The sequence below is a fragment of the Schistocerca piceifrons genome, chromosome 6 (genome assembly GCF_021461385.2).
Source record: "Schistocerca piceifrons isolate TAMUIC-IGC-003096 chromosome 6, iqSchPice1.1, whole genome shotgun sequence".
Lineage (NCBI taxonomy): Eukaryota > Metazoa > Arthropoda > Insecta > Orthoptera > Acrididae > Schistocerca > Schistocerca piceifrons.
Window position 1 is genome coordinate 8,788,843 of NC_060143.1, and position 27,693 is coordinate 8,816,535.

A 27,693-nucleotide genomic window follows, 5' to 3' on the forward strand; every position below is an offset into this window, starting at 1 on the left:
GTCACTTATGGTCACCCTGTTCTGAGGTGGTGCAAGAGTGCTCACGAGTTGGAAAATAATTTGAGTGCTTAGCTTTCAAAGTCTTCCCCACCGCGGCCCTCCCAGCTGCTCCGGCCGCCACCACATCCGCTTGATGCGCCGCTAGCCTGTTGTATGGAGCTGCAAGACTCCATAGCCAGTGCGTCTGCCGCAGGCTGTGCTCGGACCTCCCACGGACAAATTTACGACCGAAAATATGGTCTTATCTACGCCCAGCTAAAGATTACATACCACTGAAAACCTCACTTTCTGACAGTAAACTGACGACCGAATACCTCCAGCTGTTATTTCTCAGAATTGCGTTCTAAAGCAAAACTACTCTTCGAGAATTCAACACAAACTTATTCCTCTCTTAGTTAGCATTTTTTAGGCTAATCAGACAGGTCACGAAAACTCACGACGGCCAGGGGAATTGTGTGCTTACTCCATCCCCGTCGGTACCCGCATCCGATGACAGACGGAGTTTAGTTTCAGACAGATCAGGATAAAACCTGCCGTAGTAGACAATTCTCATATTATTTATTCTTGTCCTGTTCATATATGAAATGTGACAAAGTTTTTTTATTCGCAAAATCTGGATCTAAATTGACTTACGCTTTCCTATCTACTGGTGAAACATGAAAATCTGTACTGATCCGGGACCTGAAACCGGATTTCCCGCTTATCGCGAGTGGTCGCCTTAATCAATTTGGCTATCAATCAGCGCCTCTTGGATCGCCCCCAACCTCCATATATTTCCCTTCTCCGTATTTCCAAATGTTTTTTCACATGCATTATGTGATTCCTGCAACAGGGAGGGATGTTCACTCTGGTCGTCGTTCGGCTCCTCGAGGCATGTAGTATTTATCATATTACTTTACAGTGTCTGTGTTTGCAATTCAAATTATATGATGTTCATTCAGAAATGCATTCATACCTGAAGGAACAGGCCCTGCAGACGATCTACAGGTGCTCCTTAAATACACTCCTGGAAATTGAATAAGAACACCGTGAATTCATTGTCCCAGGAAGGGGAAACTTTATTGACACATTCCTGGGGTCAGATACATCACATGATCACACTGACAGAACCACAGGCACATAGACACAGGCAACAGAGCACGCACAATGTCGGCACTAGTACAGTGTATATCCACCTTTCGCAGCAATGCAGGCTGCTATTCTCCCATGGAGACGATCGTAGAGATGCTGGATGTAGTCCTGTGGAACGGCTTGCCATGCCATTTCCACCTGGCGCCTCAGTTGGACCAGCGTTCGTCCTGGACGTGCAGACCGCGTGAGACGACGCTTCATCCAGTCCCAAACATGCTCAATGGGGGACAGATCCGGAGATCTTGCTGGCCAGGGTAGTTGACTTACACCTTCTAGAGCACGTTGGGTGGCACGGGATACATGCGGACGTGCATTGTCCTGTTGGAACAGCAAGTTTCCTTGCCGGTCTAGGAATGGTAGAACGATGGGTTCGATGACGGTTTGGATGTACCGTGCACTATTCAGTGTACCCTCGACGATCACCAGTGGTGTACGGCCAGTGTAGGAGATCGCTCCCCACACCATGATGCCGGGTGTTGGCCCTGTGTGCCTCGGTCGTATGCAGTCCTGATTGTGGCGCTCACCTGCACGGCGCCAAACACGCATACGACCATCATTGGCACCAAGGCAGAAGCGACTCTCATCGCTGAAGACGACACGTCTCCATTCGTCCCTCCATTCACGCCTGTCGCGACACCACTGGAGGCGGGCTGCACGATGTTGGGGCGTGAGCGGAAGACGGCCTAACGGTGTGCGGGACCGTAGCCCAGCTTCATGGAGACGGTTGCGAATGGTCCTCGCCGATACCCCAGGAGCAACAGTGTCCCTAATTTGCTGGGAAGTGGCGGTGCGGTCCCCTACGGCACTGCGTAGGATCCTACGGTCTTGGCGTGCATCCGTGCGTCGCTGCGGTCCGGTCCCAGGTCGACGGGCACGTGCACCTTCCGCCGACCACTGGCGACAACATCGATGTACTGTAGAGACCTCACGCCCCACGTGTTGAGCAATTCGGCGGTACGTCCACCCGGCCTCCCGCATGCCCACTATACGCCCTCGCTCAAAGTCCGTCAACTGCACATACGGTTCACGTCCACGCTATCGCGGCATGCTACCAGTGTTAAAGACTGCGATGGAGCTCCGTATGCCACGGCAAACTGGCTGACACTGACGGCGGCGGTGCACAAATGCTGCGCAGCTAGCGCCATTCGACGGCCAACACCGCGGTTCCTGGTGTGTCCGCTGTGCCGTGCGTGTGATCATTGCTTGTACAGCCCTCTCGCAGTGTCCGGAGCAAGTATGGTGGGTCTGACACACCGGTGTCAATGTGTTCTTTTTTCCATTTCCAGGAGTGTATAACGAAATTTCACTTGGGAATATGAGCTCTAAATTGACTGTGTTGTTTACTGGTGACACATGAAAATCTGTGCCGGACTGGGATTCAACACAGATTTCTCGATTATCGCGAGCAGTCGCCGTAACCACATGCATGCGATTTCGAAGGAGCATTGTATGATGAGACTCGAAAACACAGACACTGTACAATAAAATAATAAGTATTACATGCTCGACACCTTAAATGTCCCTCGCTGCTGCGGCAATCACATATTGTATGTGTGTGTGTGCGAACATTAAGTGATGTGGACAAGGGTGAATCATGCAGTTTTCGCTCGGCAGGGGTAGCTGAAACGGATAAGGCGGCCGCTCGCGATAAGAGGGAAATTCGGGTTCGAGTCGCGGTACAGCACAAATTTTCACGTGTCACCAATAAACAGCACAGCTGAAATCATTTTGGATTCGCAATTCACAAATTAAATTTCGTCAGCAGCCGTAAATCATGTCTGTTTTTTGCTTGCATGCATGTCTGAAGGGATTTTGTATAATGTGAATTTTAAACAGAGGCACTGCACTATACAGTAAATATTCATACGTCGGTTTACACAGAAAGAAAATAAAAGAAAAAATCTCTTTCCTGTAATGTACAAGGAGCATTCAATAAATATTGCAACATTCAAATAACTTCCGGGAATTCAGCCAGGTAGCACTTTCAGCGACCGCCGATATTTCGGCGGGAGAACACCCCGCCATTTTCAAGGCAAACTGCAACGGACAGTCGGGGTACGTGCACATTTAAAACCTCGGTTCTCGGACTGAAGCAGGAAAGATAACACACACACTGGACACCAGTGCCACCAAAGATGACCAAAGCCAGAGCTATCGATAGTGAGACTATAAATTCGCAGGTGTCGTAGCATTGACTCTGTCCCTCTGTTTTTTGACAAGATAGAGAGCCGGATTCCAAACAGAGTTTAAACAGAAACCTCCACCCCTGTTAATGAGGGAAGTTGAAAGTTGTATATGCCAGGAGAAACTCAGGTCTCACAATATTGCAACACTTTTTTTTCTTGCCCAGTTTCTGTTGAAGAAATGCAATATTTGTTGTGGGACACTGTAGAGTATTCCCACTTTGGCCGTTGTAGTTCCATGTAGTTCTGACAAGTAGCGGCACTTACGTACCCTTCAAAATGGCGTCTGTAACGGAGGTGCGTTCAAAGCGGAGAGCTGTCACTGAATTCCTTTTGGCGGAAAACCAGAGGATCGCAGATATTCATAGGCGCTTGCAGAATGTTCACGGAGACCTGGCAGTGAACAAAATAAAGTTGAGTCGTTGCGCGAGGCTCTGTCATGACCGCAACAAGGTCGCGCAAACCCGTCCGATCTCTCGCATCCCGGCCTGCCACAAACAGCTGTGAATCGTGCGGTGTCGGACCGTGTGGATACCGTTTGAGGTACTCAAAGGTGTAAGTCCGCTGGGTTCCTCGCTGCCTCACAGATGACCATAACCGCCCATCTGTTCGGAATTGATTGCTCGTTACGAGGCTGATCGTGACAACTTTTTGTCGAACATCGTTATAGCGATGAATCATGGGTTCACCACGCTGAACCGGAAACAAAATGGCAATTCATGGACTGGCACCTCCGCACCTCTCCAAAGAAAAAGTTCAAAGCAGCATCCTTAGCTCGTAAAGTAACGGCGACGGTCTTCTGGGACTCTGAAGACGTTATTCTGTTTGATGTCGTCCCTCACGGTGCAATGATCAACTCTGAAGAATACTGTGCTACCGTCAGGAAGTTGGAGAAACGGCTTCAGCGTGTTCGTCGCCATAAAAATGCAAACGAACTTTTCCTTCTGCACGCCACCGCCAGGCCTCACACATGTCTGCGCACCCTAGAGGAACTCACACATTTCGTTGGATTGTCCTTCCTCATCCACGTTACAGCCCGGGTTTCGCACCTTCCGACGTCCATCTGTTTGGCCTAATGAAGGATGCACTCTGCAGGAAGCAATACGTGGATCATGCTCTAGGTTCCGAGCACTGGGACTGCGTGTTATCATTAATGATGACATCACTCCAAGCCTCTAATTGGCGGCCTGCGACGCGGGAGATCTCAAACTACTGTGCAATATTCTTCCAACATACGGTCCTCAAATTGAATGGGACTTTGACGTACCTCCTTATTTGCGGTCAATTGAATGGTTGCATCCCAGACCATGATGTCTGCGTATAACTCCTGAGATGAACCGGCAGTTGCGGCTGAGGTTGTGAAGCTAGGCCGTCCAAGTGTGATACGATTGCTGCTGCTGCTTGCGACATTGGTGGAATCAAACAAGGACAGCGACCACACGCGTGTGCTTACCATGATATGAGGGCAGTGAATGACACATATTGTCAATACAAAGTGGCACTATTCTTACAAGGGAGTTAACTCGCACAGTAAGTGATACACATGAGGATGTATCCACAACAAGAAGAGCCTTACAGACCGGCCTTGTCAGCCACGAAATGTTGGCGAAGCCCATTAACGCAAGTGTCCCAGTCTTCCGCAGACTCATCTGGGCTGGGGGTTGGAGGGGGGAGGGAAGGCGGCAGGTGAACAACCAGTGCTTTAGCTTGGGTCAATGTAGCCAATAAGCCTTCAACATGACCTTATTCATCTGTTGTTGCTGGAGTGACTGGAGTAGAGCCTCCATGGAAGAGCTGAATTGCAAAAAAATCACAGGATTGTCACCATCTTTAGAACAGAAAGTACTCGTTGCTCTAAAATGTGCTGTAAGAATAATATGTCGCTCTCACCACGATCATTTGAAAACATCTGTTTAAGGAGTTGGGCATTTTGAATACTGCTTGACAGTATATTTGTTTCTCCATTAAACCTGTTGTAAATAATCCACTGTAGTTCAAAAGGGACAATGAAATGAGCGTTTGGCGTCATTGGCCGGGAGGCCCCTTGCGGGGCAGGTCCGGCCGCCTTGGTGCAGGTCTTATTACATTCGATGCCACATTGGGCGACCTGCGCGCCGGATGGGGATGAAATGATGATGAAGATAACACAACACCCAGTCCCTGAGCGGAGAAAATCCCCGGGAATCGAACCCGGGCCCATAGGACGGCAATCCGTCACACTGACCACTCAGCTATTGGGGCGGACAAAAGGGATAATGATTTGTATAATTGCAACACCAGAGGAAAAAATGATTTTCAGTACTCCACATAAAGGCTGTCTTTAGTACAAAAAGGGGTGCACAAAACTGCAACTAAAATTCTTAATCATTTAACCAGAGATATAAGATGTCTGACGGGCAGCAAGTAAAATTTGAAAACAAACAGAAAAAGTTTCTCCTGGACAACTCCTTCTATTGTTTAGAAGAATTTCTATTATTGTAATGTGTGAAAGGTTGTAAATAGAAATTAGGAATTACTAACTTAGATCTGTATGTTAAAAAAAGTTCTTATAAATGTTCAGCATGTAGCAGTATTTAAAAATTAATTTCTGATATGAATGTAAAATGATGCATTTCACATCACTACGATTTTTCATGCAAATGATCTGTTGAACATGAAACTAACTAACTAACTAACTAAAGTGAAGAGAAAGACTGGTGTTTCTTAAATTATGTTTTATTCTGCAAATATTTGTACAAATCTGACTGCTTGAAGCTAATTCTCAAGTATTTTCAATAAATCTTTATTTCAAGTTGTAAATCAGATTCATAGTGTTCCAAAACCAAACTGCCAGGCTACAACCACAGCCGACTTCACACAAGCATGAGTCATGAGAAGCGTCAGTGCTGCAACTAGTGTATGGCACTATGTTAAGGAAAATATAAATGGTAAATATTTTGACTTCGCTTGTTGTGAGACATGCAATGTCTGATAAATGGTTTCGTTACAGTGGCGATAAGAACTATACCATGGTACTCTGGTTCTCGATAGATAGAGACACTACACAGGGCAGTTCTGTGGAAAGGCTGGATAATTTCCAAGACACTCGTTGTCTATGAGAAGTACGAGTATTTGGAAGAAGAGGGCACAACAAGTGATACATTAAAAAGTTTGCGAAGAAATGAGCACAAGTATCCATGAGATCAAACGAAATTAGGTGAAAGTACAATTCCAAGAACTTTTTCCAAAGCCTTTTAAATCTGAGTCTGGAAAAGATCCAAATGAAACATGACTGAAGCGAGAAGATGAACTTTATGAGAGAAAAAAGAGTGACTTCCAGAAATTGTAGTTGAAAACTACACAAAGGTTTGAGAAATGTAGTTAGGATTACAGAAAGAAACAAGTGGGTCCATATTGTAATAAACGATTCGTAATTTTTCTACGAGTTATCACTGAAAGAAAGTCTAAAAATTTCCAACTAGTGTAAAGATTGACAGTTATTAATTTATTGCGTCCTTACACATTTCAGCCGAAAATAAAACAATGAAACCTACGTCCAAGTAATTACATAAATTGTGAGACGGAATGCGAAAAGGGACCTTTTGTCGGACAAGTAAAATTTTCAGTACAAGCAAAAACGCTCGACAACGTCTAAAACTTCAGTTTTCATTTTTTTTTTTTGTATATTGTAGTAATTTACTTCATTGTGCGCACACTCGTACTGATTTTAAAGTTGCTTGAATCCAACAGGAGTCAATAATATCATTAAAAGCAATCAGTGACAATGTCTTGAAATACCATCCTCTTGTTGATATGGGGAAATAAAATTGGCCCGACAACAGCACCTTTTCCTAAATCTCACAGCTGTGTAGGCAATGCTTCAAAAAATAGTATCTCCTCAGTTTTATAGATGTTTTAAGGAGCTGTGAGTAGCTTTGTATAAAAGAAGAACTTTTTTTAATATAACAATGGCAAACAAGACTAGTGGTCCCTTTTTAAATGAGTTATAAATGCCTAAATATGTTAGCACTTTGCAGCTGGCAGCCCTAAAACGCTCGCCCACAGCTGACATTACTGTAGGAACAAAAACATTCACCTACAAAACATCTTAACTCTAGTGCTGCTGTTAGAAAATAATGTAAAAGGTGAAGTTGCTGTGAATATATACGACTGGCTAAATGTCTTGAAAAACAGTAATACTGACAAAGTATCTCACATAACTAAATACACCCACTTTGAGTTCATCATCAGCTGCAAAGGTAGTTACATTGTAAAATGGACATTAATGGAAATGAATTTGTGAACCAGATCTTCCCGACGAAAATGGACCCTTTGGGTTTCATGGAGCCATGATTCCAGCAGGGATGACAAGAAAACGGAAAGATTATCTTTTTAAAAACATCAGAACCTATTCAAAAAAAGGAACAAAAAGACATTCTTTGTCCTGAAATAGAACAGAACGCGGACCAGGACCGCAACCTCAGTTTAGTGACAACGAGGGTCCTGAGGAAGAACCTGGCCAACCAGATATTCCAGAGCCAAAGAAAAAAAAAAAAAAAAGGCGAATGCACTGTTTGTGGCGAATACACTGTTTGCGAACGATCTGGAACCCATTCAGACACAAGTATTTTAGCAACAGAAAATCAAATCGTTTGACCGCTATAAGATATGGGATCTTACTAATATATTTTTGAGTGTTTTGTGGATTCACGTACGATAGTGCAGTGCCTGTGTTATTCCGAATTACGTTGCAATGTTACTTAGGACATACATGCATGTCTGAAGGAACAGGCATTACGGCGACTACAGCCATTATGAAATACATGACATGTAGTTGCAGTTGCGAATATGAACAACCATCAGCCGTATAATGGTATGACGACAATGAAAACTTGGGCCGGACCGGGACTTTAACCTGGATTTCCCGCTTATCGCAACTGCTATAGTTTGTAGCAGCCACTTCATCATTGTCGGGCATCAGTACTGCTTGTTCACAAAGCCGAGAATGTTCGCGACGTGTTTATTATGATACATGTTCATAAACGAAATGAAATAGTTTCTCCACCGAAGGAACAATTAGACAAAGGCTCTCTGGCAGAGGCACTGACCCATTCGTTTCGGGCCCTCGCCGATTTTTAATAAAACGTTCGAGATTTCTTGCGCACACAGATTGCCACCCAACTGAATCCACATGTTCTACATCAGACTCAGCTTCTATACCCGAGGCCAGAGCATGGAGCGTTTGAGACATGCGCTCACATCATCTGTTCTAGTTCCTCGAGTTATAACGGGTAGAGTCTCTCGGAAATCACCACAAAATAAAACAGTGACGCCCCCATGACGATCGTTTCGCCGGATGTCTTGCAGAGTGCGATTGGCTGCTTGCATGGCTTTTTGTGTGCCATGGTGCATTCGTCTGGAACGATTAGGCTACACTCTGCAAGGATCTTCGCCTTGTCGCTGCTTCGGGATACTGCATATACTGGGATTTCATTTATGTCTAGGTCCGAAGGTATCTTGAATATGGTGTGCACAGCTTTCTCTCGAGGGAGTAAGGTAGTAGCAAATCCCAGAAGACGCAACAGCTAATGTTACCTTCCCTTGCCTCCTGGTTTCAACCAGTAGTTATTGAGTCAAAAAGGTTTTGGCTATACATCAGGGACGTCAAGGACAAAAGGTTTCATCCTGCTGTTGATTAATACTCCGTAATACTTTGTCATACACTGACTTTTGATCATCGGAAAGGGTCCCAATATTACTATTTACGATCTCAGACACTGCGGTAGAACTATAATTTGTTCCGCAGCATACTCGTGACTAACTGGCGGACAGTCAGCGATTCCCTGCGGTTCTAGGAGACCGTAATGGCTCATAGGATTACCACCAATGGAAATAACATCTTGAAGCGAGCAAAGGCAACAATCGACAACTCTCACATCAGATTCTGCTGCACTATTTTCATAAATGCACCTACCTGCAAAAAGAAAATCTTCTAATAGAGGTTGCTGATATTTCTCCCACAACTTCACAGGATGGGAAAGTCTGCAGAACACGATCATAACTGCAAACAAATGGCGCCATCGACTGAGACTTCCACTGATTATGGGGTCTTCGAGCTCTTCGTCCCAATTTCGCTCATCATCTGGCAGACGCAGCTCACTGAAAGCTGCATAAAACGTTGAACGTTCAATGCCATATGTGGCTTCATGGACTGTGTGCGGTAAAAGGCGCAAGTGATAGCATTCACTGTTACTTGGATGGACAGTGTGGACTCCACCTAATACGGGGTCCTGATAAACGCCTGGAAAACTTTCCACTGGTTGCTCGCGTCGGCTTCTGCTGTAAACGGTCCTTTTCATAAATGTAGTTGGATGGCGCATCGTTGTACTTAAGAATTTAAGCCAAACTATCTTCCCGACAGTCACTGGAATAAGCTAAGAGTGTGGTACGGCGAGGATTATCTAAACATTCCTGCACATTTTCAGGATTGAAACCGACTCGCTGGCCGTTTTCTAAAAGAACAACTAAGTATATAACGGTACGGTGCCGTTCGCGAATTGGAAAACCCAGTATCCGCCACACTACTTCCGAGGTACTAATATAGCAACCTGACGGAGTTTTGGTCACCTCGTCACAATCAGCAGTGTCAAAACCAAACGTTGCACGGTCACTTCCTGTACTCAGTATTTGCAAATGAATTTGATCGACTCTACTCTAGCGCAGTATTCGACTTTCAGGTGAGCTTCAAACGCACATAAAAGTACTGGTGAATGCTGTACTACCCACCTATTGTCTACCGCAACACACTCACAGCACATATTAACTTCAGCTGTGAAACCGCCGTCTTGAGGCTCCCGGCGGCGATACGAGGGATACTCTTTTTTACCAGTAACATTTTCACGAGAAAAAGTTTCGTTAACGACGTTCTTCGGAAACCTCTTCATGCAACGGCCTTCTTCAGGCAAGGTGGACTGTTATTTAATGAGCCACATGGACCGTGCATCATGTTGGTACTGACAATCTTATGCAGAATGGGGTCTGTGTTGGGATTGGGTATTTCGGTGCTGATGACTCGATCAATGTCGTTGGGCCCAATCTTATCTTCGAGCCACAAAAGGTTGTGTGAATGAGACAAACCACGCTTTTGCCACTCTGTGGAATACATATAGCACCAGACTGCTCCAAATATCTTTTCTTTTCTAAGAAGGTGTATCAGCGTTTCTGTTTTAATTGAAGTATTCGAGGAATCAAGTCGTGCCTATCGTGGGACGGCTGGCCGGCAAGCAAGTTGTTCTCTGTTTTCGGCCACTTTGGGCTGATGCCCATAATAATAAACAAATCTGCGCCGCAATATTTTCTAGCATAACAAAGTGCATTCTGAGTACGCTCTACCATATACCTGGGACCACCAGTAAATATGGAAGGGAGAATCACCATCCCACCCAAATTTTCAGCTTCAGAATCTTGCTGTAATGCTTCTCTAAGGTCGATGGAATTTTTCACATGAAATTGTCTGTGATGAGTACTAACCGTGATGAATACTAACCGTTCAGGTTCAGTTTTTGCATATACCTCTACTAAAAATTGGTTAAAAAGGCTTCTAAATCGGTGTAAGTCGATATGTTTGTTCTCACATGTTGTTGTTGTCTTCAGTCCTGAGACTGGTTTGATGCAGCTCTCCATGCTACTCTATCCTGTGTAAGCTTCTTCATCTCCCAGTACTTACAGCAACCTACATCCTTCTGAATCCGCTTAGTGTATTCATCTCTTGGTCTCCCTCTACGATTTTTACCCTCCACGCTGCCCTCCAATGCTAAATTTGTGATCCCTTGATGCCTCAGAACATGTCCTACTAACCAGTCCCTTCTTCTTGTCAGGTTGTGCCACAAACTCCTCTTCTCCCCAATTCTATTCAATACCTCCTCATTAGTTACGTGATCTACCCATCTAATCTTCAGTGTTCTTCTGTAGCACCACATTTCAAAAGCTTCTATTCTCTTCTTGTCCAAACTATTTATCGTCCATGTTTCACTTCCATACATGGCTACACTCCATACAAATACTTTCAGGAACGACTTCCTGACACTTAAATCTATATTCGATGTTAACAAATTTCTCTTTTTTAGAAACGCTTTCCTTGCCATTGCCAGTCTACATTTTATATCCTCTCTACTTCGACCATCATCAGTTATTTTGTTCCTCAAATAGCAAAACTCCTTTACTACTTGAAGTGTCTCATTTCCTAATCTAATTCCCTTAGCATCACCCAACTTAATTCGACTACTTTCCATTGTCCTCGTTTTGCTTTTGTTGATGTTCATCTTACATCCTCCTTTCAAGACACTGTCCATTCCGTTCAACTGCTCTTCCAAGTCCTTTGCTGTCTCTGATAGAATTATAATGTCATCGGCGAACCTCAAAGTTTTTATTTCTTCTTATTGGATTTTAATACCTACTCCGAATTTTTCTTTTGTTTCCTTTACTGCTTGCTCAATATACAGATTGAATAACATCGGGGACAGGCTACAACCCTGTCTACTCCCTTCCCAACCACTGCTTCCCTTTCATGCCCCTCGACTCTTAATACTGCCATCTGGTTTCTGCACAAATTGTAAATAGCCTTTCGCTCCCTGTATTTTACCACTGCCATCCTTAGAATTTGAAAGAGAGTATTCCAGTCAACATTGTCAAAAGCTTTCTCTAAGTCTACAAATGCTAGAAACGTAGGTTTGCCTTTCCTTAATCTATATTCCAAGATAAGTCGTAAGGTCAGTATTGCCTCACGTGTTCCAACATTTCTGCGGAATCCAAACTGATCTTCCCCGAGGTCGGCTTCTACCAGTTTTTCCATTCGTCTGTAAAGAATTCGCATTAGTATTTTGCAGCAGTGACTTATTAAACTGATAGTTCGGTAATTTTCACATCTGTCAACACCTGCTTTCTTTGGGATTGGAATTATTATATTCTTCTTGAAGTCTGAGGGTATTTCACCTGTCTCATACATCTTGCTCACCAGATGGTAGAGTTTTGTCAGGACTGGCTCTCCCAATGCCGTTAGTAGTTCCAATTGAATGTTGTCTACTCCCGGGGCCTTGTTTCGACTCAGGTCTTTCAGTGCTCTGTCAAACTCTTCACGCAATATCTTATCTCCCATTTCGTCTTTATCTACTTCCTCTTCCATTTCCATAATATTGTCCTCAAGTACATCGCCCTTGTATAGAGCCTCTATATACTCCTTCCACCTTTCTGCTTTCCCTTCTTTGCTTAGAACTTGGTTTTCATCTGAGCTCTTGATATTCGTACAAGTGGCTCTCTTTTCTCCAAAGGTCTCTTTAATTTTCCTGTAGGCAGTATCTATCTTACCCCTAGTGAGATAAGCCTCTACATCTTTACATTTGTACTCTAGTCATCCTTGCTTAGCCATTTTGCACTTCCTGTGAATCTCATTTTTGAGACGTTTGTATTCCCATTTGCCTGCTTCATTTACTGCGTTTTTATATTTTCTCCTTTCATCAATTAAATTCAATATTTCTTCTGTTACCCAAGGATTTCTACTAGCCCTTGTCTTTTTACCTACTTGATCCTCTGCCACCTTCACAACTTTATCCCTCAGAGCTACCCATTCTTCTTCCACTGTATTTCTTTCCCCCATTCCTGTCAATTGTTCCCTTATGCTCTCCTTGAAACTCTGTACAACCTCTGGTTTACTCGGTTTATCTGGGTCCCATCTCCTTAAATTCCCACCTTTCTGCTGTCCAGTTTTAATCTACAGTTCACAACCAATAGATTGTGGTCAGAGTCCACATCTGCCCCTGGAAATGTCTTACAATTTAAAACCTGGTTCCTAAATCTCTGTCTTACCATTATATAATCTATCTGAAACCTTTCAGTATCTCCAGGCTTCTTCCATGCATACAACCTTCTTTTTTGATATATTCTCACATATCTGGTAAAAATACTGTGTAACTGCCTTGCGGAAGTTTTTTTGTTGTTGTTAAAATTTGGAGCACCCGTGGGAGGATCAATATTATACCTAGCAAAGTTAGCAGTTTTCAGCTCGACAAAACGTTAAAGTATACTGGAGCAAATCATAAGTGCTATGCGTTTCGTTGATTCTCTGAAGAGGATCATCACGAGTACATAACACAATGTATTTCCTGTCACATTCCTGGTCGATCAACAGGAGAGCGACTTCGTTGTTGTTGGTGGATTATAGCGACCCAGGTGAGATACTCTTGGTCTTCTTTCAGCTGTAATTACAAACTTGTAATTGTTGCGCTCGTCATTTGGAATTGACTGAAGTGCCACTTTAAAGCTGTGGGCATGTGGGTTCACACTGTACAGCATCTTTTACAGGCTTATTTACAAAGCTGAGTTTAAATTAGATGTATGTTGTTGCCTAACATTTGCCTGGTCTTGATAATTAGCTACCAAATAAATTTGTAGAAACCTTGGAACATCTGTCAGCAACAAAGAGCCAATCAAATAGTACACTTGGCCCTGTACCCTTAAAGCTAGGCACAAACGCCCCTTCTATGATCCACTTAACTCCAAAGGAAGCCATTTGGAAAGCGTTGTTGTAGGCCCTTAAGTTCTCCAAAAAGTATTCGATAGCAGATGTTCTCCATTTAATTACTCTTTCAATGGTTCTGATGAGCCTTGTATTCTTTGAAGGCGAACTTTGCCAGATGAACAACGCATTCCCTTGGGTACTCCGTGCCACTTCAAAGCTCGGAAAGGCGTGCATATTTCGTTCATTGAGCCAAATTGAGAATAAGCGCCATATTTTATTGCTGAATCGTAGTCAAAACCAGGTTTTTTCTCTTTGTAGCCAAGGCACCTCCTCAGGATCGTATACCATCGACTCGTCATCTCACTGACTGACAGCCTAAGGATGACATGGCGCAATCTCCTTTCTTGTTCCAAGTGATGGACAGTCGCTTGCTGTCAATCATGGTAGCGGATCTGAGCATCAGACAAATCATGCTACTCATCTGCCTCCAAAAACCGTGAATTTTCTCTGTGATTATGCTCAGCAGACAAACGAAGCTCTTGCTGCTCTTCTGTCTCCAGAAGCCGAGAAATATGACGGCCACATCAGCAGATGATGCTTCTCTTTCCCAGTGCTTTTCAATAGAACGTGAGATTTCGTGGCAGCTGCAGTGATCGACCAAATGCAGTTCCTGTTCGGAATTCGTCTCCATGGATCGGGAAATCTTGTGGTGCCTACGATCAGAGGATAACGGATCTCACGTTCGCTCTGAGCTACCGCACTTCGTGCCGCAGTACAGCGAGATCGGCCTGCACTCAAGACACGTTCACGTTCCACATAAATCTGTACAGATTGCGAAGCAGTCTTTCGGCGTCTGTTAGCATTCAAGCGTGATTCGCGTACACAACAAGTCTCTTGAGATCGATACAATGCATTTCTAGAACGCTGCGATGCTCACCGCTCTTCATACTCCGGTTCACTTTCTCTTAATCTTCTCAGTCGCGCTCGTTTGGCTTGAGCAGAAGCAGAACAAAGGTTAGGCCATTTTTGGGAAACCATTATTGCTGTTCAGCAAACTTATCAACCATAATAGTTGCCGGCCGAAGTGGCCGTGCGGTTAAAGGCGCTGCAGTCTGGAACCGCAAGACCGCTACGGTCGCAGGTTCGAATCCTGCCTCGGGCATGGATGTTTGTGATGTCCTTAGGTTAGTTAGGTTTAACTAGTTCTAAGTTCTAGGGGACTAATGACCTCAGCAGTTGAGTCCCATAGTGCTCAGAGCCATTTTTTGAACCATAATAGTTACAGCAGTTGAAGAATAAACTGAAGACTGAAAGAAGCTGAAAGAAGACACTAATTCGAAATCGCAAGACTTGCATCGCTTCACTTATATTGATAGGACACCATGAAAACTTCTGAAGAAATGCACAAAAGTGATTTTTAGTGTCAATAAACTTATCAACCATAATAGATTTTCTGTGTCAACTCGACATTTTATCAACGATAATAGTAGCGTCAACTCAACAAACTTATCACGATAACAATTATAGCAATTCGAGAATGAATTGCAGAATGCATATGGATAACGGGATTAAACTGTTAACATAATAATTATGATAATAAAATGTTCCAAAATACTACTTTTTATGGATTCTATCATTTCTGTCTTGGTTTGGGTACTTTAATTTTGTAAAACTACTGCTGTCCTGATTTGTTTTCTTTCAATATAATGAAATGATCGTTGCACATAACTGAGTTGATCCAGATTTTAAAAATGGCAGTTTTACTCATTTTTCTCGTACAGCTCGCGTTTGACCAAAAATTTGATTGTCGCAAAATATTTTCATAAAGAAGCATATAAGACAGTTTCCCTGTATCTCCTATTGATTCTAGTTTTCCCATACTGACCCAAAACCACTACGTATGTATAGAAAACTCGGCTTCTAGGCGGCTTACCAAGGTGGAACATGCACCACATTTTTAAGTTAGACCTCTAACAACTGTGACAACTGTATCTTATTTTGTGGAGTAGTTTATGCATGGTGTGCATACGAACATATGGCCAGACAGACAGATAAACGAACAAAAATTCAAAAAATAATTGTTTTGGCTTCTATTGCTGTTATAAAGACTCCTTATATTAAATTTCCTTAAATATCTCCTATGTACAAAAATCGGGATGTTACAGTTTTGTTATATGTATAGCTACCTGATTCTATTTTTTAATCTGTTAGTTTTAATGAGCAAGAAAGTATAGTGAAGTATAATATTGACACAATCAGACAATGATATGAAAATCCTTATCCTGCCGCAAAACTTTTAAAAACGTTACTTAGAGAGAAGTTGTGTTCACATGGGGCATTTTTTGCCATCTTTTCTAATCTCTAAGAATTCGCTTTGGGTAATTGCTTCTGGGTGTACAGTCATGCAATGAATCTACCAAAATAGCTCATTAGAAATTCGTTGTTTGTTTAACCAGATATCTTTTTACATCTTACCATTTATATTGATGAAACTGATTATGAAATACCTATGAATTAAGTGACTGTGTAATAACATTACAAACCAGTCATTTGTTTAAATTCCATATTGGGCTATTTAAATGGGAATACTATTACTGTTTCTTTCATGAGCACATGTGTTTATCATAACATTGCACTTTTCTACATGCATATTCTGCCATGTACTTGACATCTGGAGAATGTTCTGTTTTCACATTTAGTAATTTTTGACACTTGTAAAAACTGCATTTGTTGCTATCTATATGGGAATGTATCAGTGATTCGTTGATATACAAGCATTAAATGTGTAGAACGATGTATTAGAGAGTAAAACAGCTTTGTTTGTAATGTGCGATGTGACATCCATTCTGCAGGTCCTGGGATCTATTTCACAGCTGCGTGATGTTGTCATATTGAAGGCACAAGTTTATGTAGAGTAGACTACGTTACAACCAATTAAAACTGCAAGTAATTGACAGTTGGGTAAAGACCAAATCACATGGCTGTCGCACACACCACGCCACATATGCAACTGCCATGCCAGTTCACTTATTCCAGTACCGAACAGTGAAAGTGATGTTACGAAAAGTTGGAGTATGGCATCAGAACTGAGAAACTGAAAGCCCATCCAAATGCAACAATCTGCATAGATATCCATGTAAAAGTTTGTGCATGAAATGTATCGCTGCAAATACAGTGTGCTCACATGAAATAAGCTCCATTATACTGTTCACCCACCATCTGTCGGTGTAGAAAATAAATTTCAGTGGCAGGCAACCACACTCTTGTACCTCAAAGTTTATTTCATTTATTCAGAAATGGAGGGAATTCTATTATGTTCTGTGTTTGCAACTCCTATTGAAAAAAATTATAAATATGAAAGAAACAGAGAGGCTAACCAAAATGGCCCATACAGTGTCTGCTTAAGAAATGACAGTTTTCACACAGAAATTTATTTCACGGGGTGCATGGTGAACCTCTTGACTGGTGTAGCTATTTGCAGATGGATTTGGAAATGTATAAATATCTTTTGACACTCATAACTCTACTATAACGAGGAAAAACACTTGTATACACACAGAAATTTCTCTACATGAGCAGCTGATGGTGACATTAAAATTCCTGGCACCAGGAAGGAACTAAAAGAATCTAGAATTTTCTACTGCAGTTTCGAAACAAGAAAGAAATCATACATAACACATGCAAAGGTATTTACACTCTCCTGAAGAATAAGTTCGTGAAGACAAGTAAATACTGTACTGGCACCTCAGTTCTAACAGGTTACCTAAAGTAAATATTTTTACAGTTTTAGACATATTTGAAATGCAGTATAGTCTTATATATATGGCCAGTCCTACTTTTTTTGCCACCTTGTCACATATGATTATGGCATAGGACAATTCTGAGTTAAAGTATCTGCCAGCACAGATCAAATAAATTTTGTTTCTTTGCTTAAACCTTTGCAGTAACTAGTCTGAATAAAATTTATATTTTTATTTCCGCTTCTCTGTTTGCTGTAGGGACAAATGCCCGTAATTTTTCTATGAAAAAAGTACAAACAACTGCCTTCATATCTCTATTACTGTATTCCCTACTCTAAATTTTCCATTAGCACCTATGACTCCCACACATTTCGATAAATGCGGCAAGGAAGGCACTGATGTGTATCTGCCACTTTAAAATTCACTTTTCAATATGCACACACATACGAGAATCACAAGCATGAACAAACAGCTAACTCAAACACGTTTGGCGCGTCAGATTTGCGGCTATCTCCTGTCCAGCTTGTCTATCCAGATGTGATTTGAACCCACTGATCTGAAAAATTTCGCTCAAACCCCCAACTCCAACGACCAGATTTTCACATCTCATATCTGTGCAGATCTCCTGTTCATTCACAACAATCTGTATGTGCGGATGTGATGCGTACAGACATTTGAGCAGATAGATCGTTACTTTTGGGTGGGCCTTAACAGCAATAAAGTTTATTAATGCATTTCTTTGCAATATTGTGTAAATACAATGCGAAGTTTAATTCCACCAAATGCTGTCACAGTGAACTTATTATACACAAGGCACTATGCATGTGCCAAAAAGCATTCGCAAGTTCTCTGTCTATGTTTTGCATATTTCACATTTAATTTAACACCTCGTAAAAACAATAAATTGCTGAAAACTTTGTGTTGCATGTACACAAGAGTGGGGACACATGGGTTAATGGCCAAAGCAAACTTTATAACGTCTGATCTCCATCAGCTTTGCGTGTTAAAGTGCTGAGGAGTGAAACAACAAAACATCATTTTTTTCTAGCTTAATACATAAATAGAAACAGTTTAAACAATATTTATAAGGGAACAAATAGCGCCTGTTTATCTTATCCATTACGTTTCTTTATTAAGTAACCAATAACATCATAACAACTGTACTTTTCTCCTTCATTAGAGGGAATTTTTCTCTTAAAATATTATTTTTAAAAATTACTTCATCAGCTTCTATTCTTATTTATATAAAATGTAGGTGTCAGCTCTGTTCTGCTATTGTAAAACCTAAACAGTTTTTGTTCTTAGATGTATCTGACTTCGCTTTTCGAAGAACGCTCAATGAAAAATATACCCAGTCGCCATGGAACATTTGCAGTTTGCCACAACGCCGAGGACAAAAAAATATTAGATCAAGAGGACACAAAAGAACAAAATAAACTATTATAACATGAGTGAGCGCGGCGAAAATAAGTTAATTTCCGATGTTAGCAGACAAACACACCGTCAAAACGTTGTACCAGAGAAACCTTGAAGTTAAGTGACGTGACGGCAGCCTATGTGAATGCCACCATTTGAAACGCATTGTGGAATATTTCCACGTGGCATGACGACCAGTACGAATTTGCCAGAAGGGCAGTGATGACACAAAGCTAAAACTATTTAAAATTTTAGCGTTTGGCAAAAAGTCGAACGATTCTACCAAAATCTGGGTGTTTCCACATCCAATCGGGGGCGCCAGTGGAGTGGCATCACCTCTATTGCGTGAAGATCCGCGTCTGCGCTATTTTTCTAAAATCCTTGGTCTGCACGTGTGTACAAACTTTGGTCGATTGTGTTTACGTGAAATCCTCGAAAGATGTAAATTGTAAACAAAAACACGTGCGAGGGGGATGTCAAGTGCGTCTGATTGGTTTTGGAGTTTTAAGCCATAAGTCTTTCAGTTCAACGATGACTGATGATAGAACTTTTATAAATCCCATACAAACAAACTGTGAATAAACTGTAAGCGCCTTTGCGTTGTGTTATCGTAACTGGAACGAATCCGTGAGTTGCCTACTGCTTCAGGTGCCCATTGATTATTTACTATGTTCCAAATTCGTGAAGAATATTCATCGTTGTCCTCCCCCAAGGAACCTATTTTTACTCACGCCGTTTCTTAAAAATTAGTTTTTTATGTCTCCTGATACCTCAGTTCTATTTTTGTAGGCTATTATAGTACCATGAAATAAAGACTCCTTCACAACCATTTTCATTAGTTATCGTAATACAGATATAGATTGACATAATTTTCTATTTCCCTTTTTTAACTTATTTGTTTGGTTTTCACATTGGCCAACGGGTTGATTCTCAAGAGTGTAGGGCTGTGCTGAAGCACGAAATCAGCAGGTTCAGTATTTCCTAACTAATTATTTTGTTGCTTCTTGTGGTAACATCATGACTGTTCCAAATTATAATCTCCGCACTGTAACTTCCTACGTGATGTTGGATATATATTATTTTTTCAGTTAGCAATCTGTTGTCTTCGTCAGCCATTGATGATGACATGTCAGTTGCCAAAAGATCTGTTTGCAGTAAATTCATGATCATCACTTGTGCCGATGTCCTGAATTAAATTCCAAACCTCGTCACAGTGTTTTAAGGAACTAGGGTATGAGGTGACTAGACAGCGATCTGCCCATTGTATAGAAGGGTTAAGCTTGTCACATTTTGTCCTCTCCCTTTCCATCAGCCCAAACAACACTAACATTGCAATGTTCAAGACCCAATTACAATAATCCACACAACACTTGTGCTTGATTCTTCATAATATGTTCGTGGAATGCGGCAGGATACCTTGTCCACTAGGACCTTGCATATGACAGCAATACTGGATTGTGTTAGTGGCCCCTAAAGCCCATTTCTAGAGTTTTGCACTAACTTTGACTTGAATGTCATCTGCTCACTGTTCACAGATTAATTGTACTGGTGTTGTTTTTATAGTACACATTTGGTAGTATGAACATTGCAACAAGTACTTACTATAAAAATGTGTATATGGCATATTTTGGCCAGGCGTCCTCTGTTGGGGAGTTCGGCCACCTAATGCAAGACTTTCTATTTGATGCCATTTTGGCGACGTGGGTGTTGATGTCATTGACAACACAACGCCCAGTCCCCGAGTGGAGGAAGTGTCTGACCCAACCAGAAATCGAACACGAGCCCCTCACATGGCTTTCAGCCATGCTGACCACTCATTGATGGAGGTGGACTTATGTGTATCGCTACCCTCTAAGAGACTTTTGAACAGTTAGTACATGCTTGAGACTTGTCATTCTCACAACCATGAATGTGGTAAAAATATAAGAAAACTGAATAAAATCTTGTTTTATGTTGTGAATTTGCAAATATGAAATAGAATTTTTGTGTGAACATGAATTTTTTCAAAAGTAGTTAGTGTGCATTGTTTTGCCGAAGACAAGTCACTGTATGATTGTAACATTTTCCAGTGAATGGAAAGATGTTTGATAGCTCGCCTTTGCTTTCATTTGCAAAACTCACTTGCCTCTCACTTATTAGACTAACTATCCATCAGAATTGTGGTTCTTCCCCATAACTTTCTCACCAAAAAGGCGTGGTGCAGGGATACTCAAAACAGAGAGAGAGAGAGAGAGAGAGAGAGATGGATGCAGATAAAAAGGTTATAAGGTAAATAAAGAAAAACTACCAATGAAAAAAATAATCTACCAGTTGGGGAAACTTAGTGGGGCTGCTTGAATCGTGGTTGGTGGAGGATTGGGAGGATGTGTTGAAGAGCAATTTTACATCATCAAAGTTCAGGGAAGCTAGTACTGGGTGGTAGTATCCAAATGACCCTTTGGGTGTAACAAGCCCACTGTTCCCTCGAGTCAATGTGTAGGTTTTACTTTTTTGTACTGGTTGTCCCTAAGGGGGACAGTTACGTGTTCATTCATATGCTCAGTCAGTTTAATAGTGATCAGTCCTATATATCAAGCCGTACAATGTATACATGTTACTTGGTGAATAACATATGTGGTTTGACATGATGCTCTACCCTGGTTTTTGTGGAATTCATCAGTGATAGGGCTGGAGTAAGTAGCAGTGGGTGAGTGCTTGGGGGTAGACAGAAGCGTCCGATCCCACGCGTCGGCTTTGACCCGTGACGTAAGGGTGTTGTCGTGTGACGTCATGACGGCACGTCCGTGCTTGGGGTAGATTTTACAGTGGGAACACTTACAGGGGTATAAATTGTGAGACATGGTAATTGCTTGTGAATGTTATATGATTGGACAAAGGTGTTACACGGGTTAGGTAGAAGATGGGAAGTGAGAGAAAGGGAAAGATTATCTCATTTTCAGGGATTGGTTTGAGAAAGACATAGGCTTGGCAGTGTAACGTATTGAGGCATTTGAGATCTGAGTAGCACTGGAAGACTAGGGAGTGCTTCTGAGTGTTTGGGAAATTGGAGCTGTTTTTGTTGGAATGTAAGAGGAGAATGCTAAAAGATAGAATTGTTTTTGGACATGATCTGTGGTATATTTATGGGAGAGGCTGTTGTATGAGTGTTAAGAAATTTGATTTTGTGCCAGATATGTTGGCCACGAATGCCAAAGCTTCAGGAAAGTGGCTGTTATAATAGTGTGGAAGTGGTTAGAGCCATTGATGTGGATGTATGATTGTTTATCGGTTGGTTTTACATGGATGAGAGTTTCAGTGAGATGTAGCTCAACACCAAGGTAGCTTTGGAAAAACATTTTTCTGTTAAATGTCACCCTTTATTACTGTGACAGCATGCATGTGCAAGATAGCAGCTACCTCAATTCTTATCCAAAGTAGTGAATCAAGTTCACATTATGACTGCTATGACTACTTGCTGATTTGGTGGGGGGAGGGAAAAAAAAAAAAACAAAAAAAAAAAAAAAAAAAAAAAAAAGCCACGGTTCCATGGAGTAGCTTGAAACGAGGGAAAGTAGAGCAGGAGAAGGATGAGGATGAACACTCGTCTAAAGTAGACAGTTGTCTTTTGACATCCTATGACACACAAAATTCTTTTTTCTAAGAACTGGAGCAAAGTTAAGTTTAAAGTGAAAAGAGATTGTGAAATTAAAATTTCCTGTCTTTTTCTTGGAGTTATATCAGCATTTTTTTTGTCCATGTGGATGTACTTATTTAATGACAGTCTAGTGTCAGGTTGTAGAGCTAATAGCTGGTTGGAGATGGTGTTGCTTGATGAAACTGGGGTGGTTGCACATTCTGTGGGAAGTGAAGTGCATTTTTGTGCAGATGGTTGAGGTAGCTACCACTCCCCTTTTGACCATAATGCAGTATACTGTAGTTCCCACAAACAGAAAAACTGTGCCCAGTAATTGGAAGAAAGCACAGATAACACTCATGTAATAGATGGGTTGCAGGACTGATCCACAAAACTAGCATCCAGTATTGTTGATAACCATCTGTTTTAGAATCTTTGAACATAGTCAAGCCAAAACAAAATGAGGTGACTCGAACAGAATAACCTCCAGCATGGATTCTAAACACATCTTTCCCACAAAAACCAACTCATGCTGTTCTCACGTGACATGCAGTGAACCATGGATCATGGCAGTCAAGTAGATGCAGTATTTGCCTAAGTACCACACCAGTGTTTATTATCAAAAGTACACGTGTATGGGCTGTCAAGCAAAGTTTGTGACTGGACTGAGGATTTGTTGTTAGGGAGGATACAACATGTTATCTTGGATCGAGATTTAGAAGTAACTTTAGATTTGCCAGAGGGAGGTTTGTTGGGACACTTGATTTTCATGTTGTGTTTTAGTGACATTATGGGCAATATTAATAACAAGCTCAGAATTTTAACAAATGATGCAGATATGTTTAGTGAGTATGTACACAGATTGGCCACTTCCTTTAAATGTTCAGAAATGTAAAATTCCGCACTCAACAAAATTAAGAAAACATAGTCCCCCATGACTATAACATCAGTGAGGCACGGATGCATTTGATCAGTTCTGCAATTTGTAGGCGTAGGAAATGGAACAAACATATAGCCTAGTTCATAATTGACCCAATTTCTCAGAAACAGTGATGTCACCTGTTGTAATGAATGAATGAACACTGTCTTGACACTATTTCTTTATTAATAAAAACCAGTTTTTATTTCATTCATTAGAATACCTAGGATCAGTCATCATACATAGAGCCGCTTGCAAACCAGTTCAGTGGTCGGATACTAGGAAGATTGCATCCACAAAGTAGATTGCTTGCAAAACACTTTTACAATTCATCCATGATTATTACTGAAGTATGTGAGGCCTGTACCAAATAGAACTAACAGCTAAGCAATAATCCAATTTATGAATTTAAAAAGATGAGGGATCACATAGACTGTACACTATGTAAAAATAGTAAGATAATGGCTGTAGATAGAGGAGATATGAGAATAGTACTCAGATGAAGTGATGGACAAAAAGATGGATGTAGAGTCGCAATATGAACCTATGACTGAGGAAGTAGAAGTAAAGTTTATCATTTACTATAAATGTCTTTGTTGCTCAGTCAGAACAAAAATTAAATTTCTGTGTAAGACCTATTTCAGTTGCCTTATTGGGTTTTCAGATAATCTGAAAACACAAAACAATAAAAAGTTTTCTGTTAATAACTTTTTGTAACATATACTGTGTTTATTCTGTCTTTTCTTGCAATTAACATGTAAAGCATAAAATTGAGCTGTGCTTAACTGATTCAATTAATTTCTGTAGCGACTTCCTTGGGCTTAATTTAAAAGGCTATTTTAGGTATCGAGTATGTCGCGCAAATCTGCCACTAGAAAGTCTACATCTCTGTGGGAGAAATGTGAAGTTTGCCAGGCAGTTATATCTCAAAAGGATCATGCTACACATCTAAATGGATCATGCCCTCAGGCACCAGAAGCATGGAATCATGCTTACATTATGGATGGTGTTTTGTATAGCACACTGGAACAGTTGCCATCAGTTGGTAAGTTGCAATGAGAATGAAAATATTCACTGTCACTTACTTTAATGGCAGTTGGTGGCACAGTGTGTGGAGATCATATACCTTCTGCTTTATGGCTTAGAGAAATCAATAGGAAATTTGAGGTTTCCATGGGATCAACACTCAAGAGTTCTTCAAGTGTGATATTTGCATTCATGTGTTGAGACTGGCATGATATTTATGGGAAAATACTACCTGAACCAATAATAAGTAAATGAACACTTTATCACATTGTTAAAAGGAAGCTGATGTTTGAAAATGTCCCAGTAATAAAAATTGCAGGCATCACTGCTCTCAATGAATGTGGCATAGTTGCCATTTTGTAATAAAAGCAAATTATGTGTAATTTGAAATGTTTGAAAAGTTGAAATTTGGGGAAATATTGTGGTGGGAAATATGGGAAATTCAAGTGGATGGGCTATTGCTTTTTATTGTAATTGTAATTGTTTTTTTTACTGCGGTATCCAATCTGGCCTGTAAATGTGCTTCATTAAAAATACGTTAACATCTTTACTTTTATTTTTATATTTATTCATAAAAGTTGATGTATGTGCTGAATATTGCTTATAATTACCTGATGCCATTGTCCAGCTTTGTCAGTAGCAGATATGCTACTACAACCATTAGCATTTAACATCCTATACTGTTGGAGTCTGGTGATGACGGGAGGGAAGGATTCCTTGCAGTCATTGGTAAAAGGGGTAGAAGTGAGAGGGTAAAGGGACAGGTAGCTTAGAATTCTCTGATCACTTGAGAAATATTAGCTTGATATGTATATACAATGTATGACATTTATTCAGTAAGAGTTTATAATGAGATGAAGGGGCACCTTGCAATGTGATCCATTGCTGCTGTTGGAGACTAACATGCTCATTGGAAGTTACTACAGTAATCAAATATTACTTGGTGACATCAGAGTCTTATTCTTCATAGCACATATCTTGCAGGCATAGTCAATGTCCAACAGCTTACCTCCACACCTTGCCACAGATGTTATTGCTTATTGTAGGATGGAGCTCTCAGTAATTATAGTTGTGTAATTTCATATGTCAAAGCAGAGTAGACTAGCATCTGAGCATGACCAGAGTCTGGCCAACTCCATGATCTACTGCTATACTTTAACAGCCATTTATGTCTAATGACTGTCAGTTTGAGATAGATCCTCGTTATGTATCCATTGAATGATATGAGCCCTCCCCTCTTCAGTGTGATGTGTATTTATGCACATAAAACCAGAAAAGTTTCTTGAATCTTCTAGAGAGTTAACTATGTTCATCATATTGCTTTGCATACCTATTAGCTACTCAGTGTCTGCAACGGGTGGGGAAGTGGTTGTTTAAGTTCTTAATAAACCTAGATACAAATGTAATATTTGCTAGAGATGTCATTTTATATTTAGCATGATACAATAGGAATGTAGAGAAAAGGGCAGAGGAATGTACTATTGATTTTTCAGTTCACACATTGCTGATAGAACAAATATCTATGAACAATAAAGGCAGAAATGTGTACCCTCATCATGAAAATTGTGTTTTAAACTTTCTATTATATCTTTGAATTCCTCTTGTTGAGTGATGGTATCAAACATTGCACAAGGTCATTCTTGATACTCGAAGAAGGAGAAGATGATGATGAAGATGCTCCGAGTGTATATGATTTATTTTTTATTTTTAAATAAATGAAGTGATAAGTGTGATGTGTCTTTAAAAAAATATATATCATTCATACTACAGGAATGTTGTGTGAAAATCAGCTATGTTGGATGCATTTTGTTACAGAATCGTTGAAAAATTTGCCCTCTCAGGAACGTGAGAAATTAGTACTTCTGTCACAGTCTGCTCTTCAGATTTGTGGTATGGTGATTGGCGATCCAGTAATTATCAGTTCAAAAGGGAATTCTGCTGTGAAAATTGCCTGGCCTACTTCAGAAAAGTCTGTAACATCAGTTTTAATGATAAAAGAAGGTATATAGAAAATTTTATTTTCTTCATATAATTTAAAACTACTTTATTTGTTCATTTAATAGGATGGAATAATATTTCCAGCAACAATCTTATTTTATGTGTACAATGGCAACTACACTGTAAAATGTATAACATTCTATTATTTGTTTCAAATACAGGGTGAACATTAATAAAACTGACTAACTGCAGGGATACATTTCTGACTGGTAATGGAGGAAAAGAGTCCGATGACCTTGTGTCTGGAAACACATCATTGCTACAGTAGATGGTGCTGACGAATAACATTCGCTCTGACCATGTGTTGTGGGTTCCTTGTGTGTTGCCACTGTGGTTGAGTGGTTGTAGGTGCTTCACTCTGGAACCACAAGGCTGCTACTGTCGCAGGTTCGAATCCTGCCTCGGACATGGATGTGTGTGATGTCTTTAGCTTAGTTAGGTTTAAGTAGTTCTAAGTCTAAGGGACTGATGACCTCAGATGTTCAGTCCCATAGTGCTTAGAGCCATTCGAACTAACCTTGTGTGTTGCGGGCTGTGTGATTGACACGGCGTACAGTAAGCAGCAGAACGGTCCTGCATTCATGACGGGAACGAGCCAAGATGGTGTCTGTGTATGGCCAAACAGATGGAAACGGATGAGAGGCAGCATGGCTATACCAAAACAAGTACCCTCACAGACACAAACCCCATTACACAACATTTCAAGCTCTTTTTGAATGTTTGTGTGACCTTGGGTCCTTTCAGACAGATGGATGTGCAGGGAGGCAGACTGTGTGTACACCATATTTGGAGAACCAGGATCTACAGGATATTGAGGTGAACCCTACTACAAGCTCTCGGCAAGTGACTCACCCACATGGTGTAAGCCAAAGTATGATTATGTGTATGCTGCATGACAACCGCTACTATTCCTGTCACCTGCAATCCAAAGGAGGCCACTTTGAACATCTGTTATGACGTGGGTGCAATGCAGCTCTTTACTGTGTTCCAGGATGATTTTTTGTCATTGCACACACACCGTCAATTTCTGGACACATGTTCACAGGACCTTTTATCCTCCAGTTACAGTCAGGAATCCATCCCTGCAGTTTGTCGATTTTATTGGTGTTCACCCTGCATAATCCATAATGGCATATTTCCAACCTATAGATATTTGAACATTGTAAGTTCTTCTA

General features: G+C 41.1%; 1 protein-coding gene across 9 annotated transcripts in view; it reads left to right on the top strand.

Annotated features, from left to right (window-relative positions):
- The first annotated feature begins 19,338 nt into the window (after nucleotides 1–19,338).
- Nucleotides 19,339–27,693, top strand: part of LOC124802855 (ATPase family protein 2 homolog) — a 72,982-nt gene continuing 64,627 nt past the window's right edge. The window contains exons 1-3 of one of the 9 annotated variants that reach the window (XM_047263883.1): nucleotides 19,339–19,610; nucleotides 24,328–24,539; nucleotides 26,336–26,521. In XM_047263883.1, coding sequence (XP_047119839.1) covers nucleotides 24,347–24,539; nucleotides 26,336–26,521 — 379 coding nt within the window. In that variant the 5' untranslated portion in view covers nucleotides 19,339–19,610; nucleotides 24,328–24,346. Of the gene's footprint in view, nucleotides 19,611–24,301; nucleotides 24,540–26,335; nucleotides 26,522–26,810; nucleotides 26,906–27,693 lie in introns of those variants that run through there. The other 8 variants (XM_047263880.1, XM_047263878.1, XM_047263881.1 and 5 more) reach the window with 8 other exon arrangements.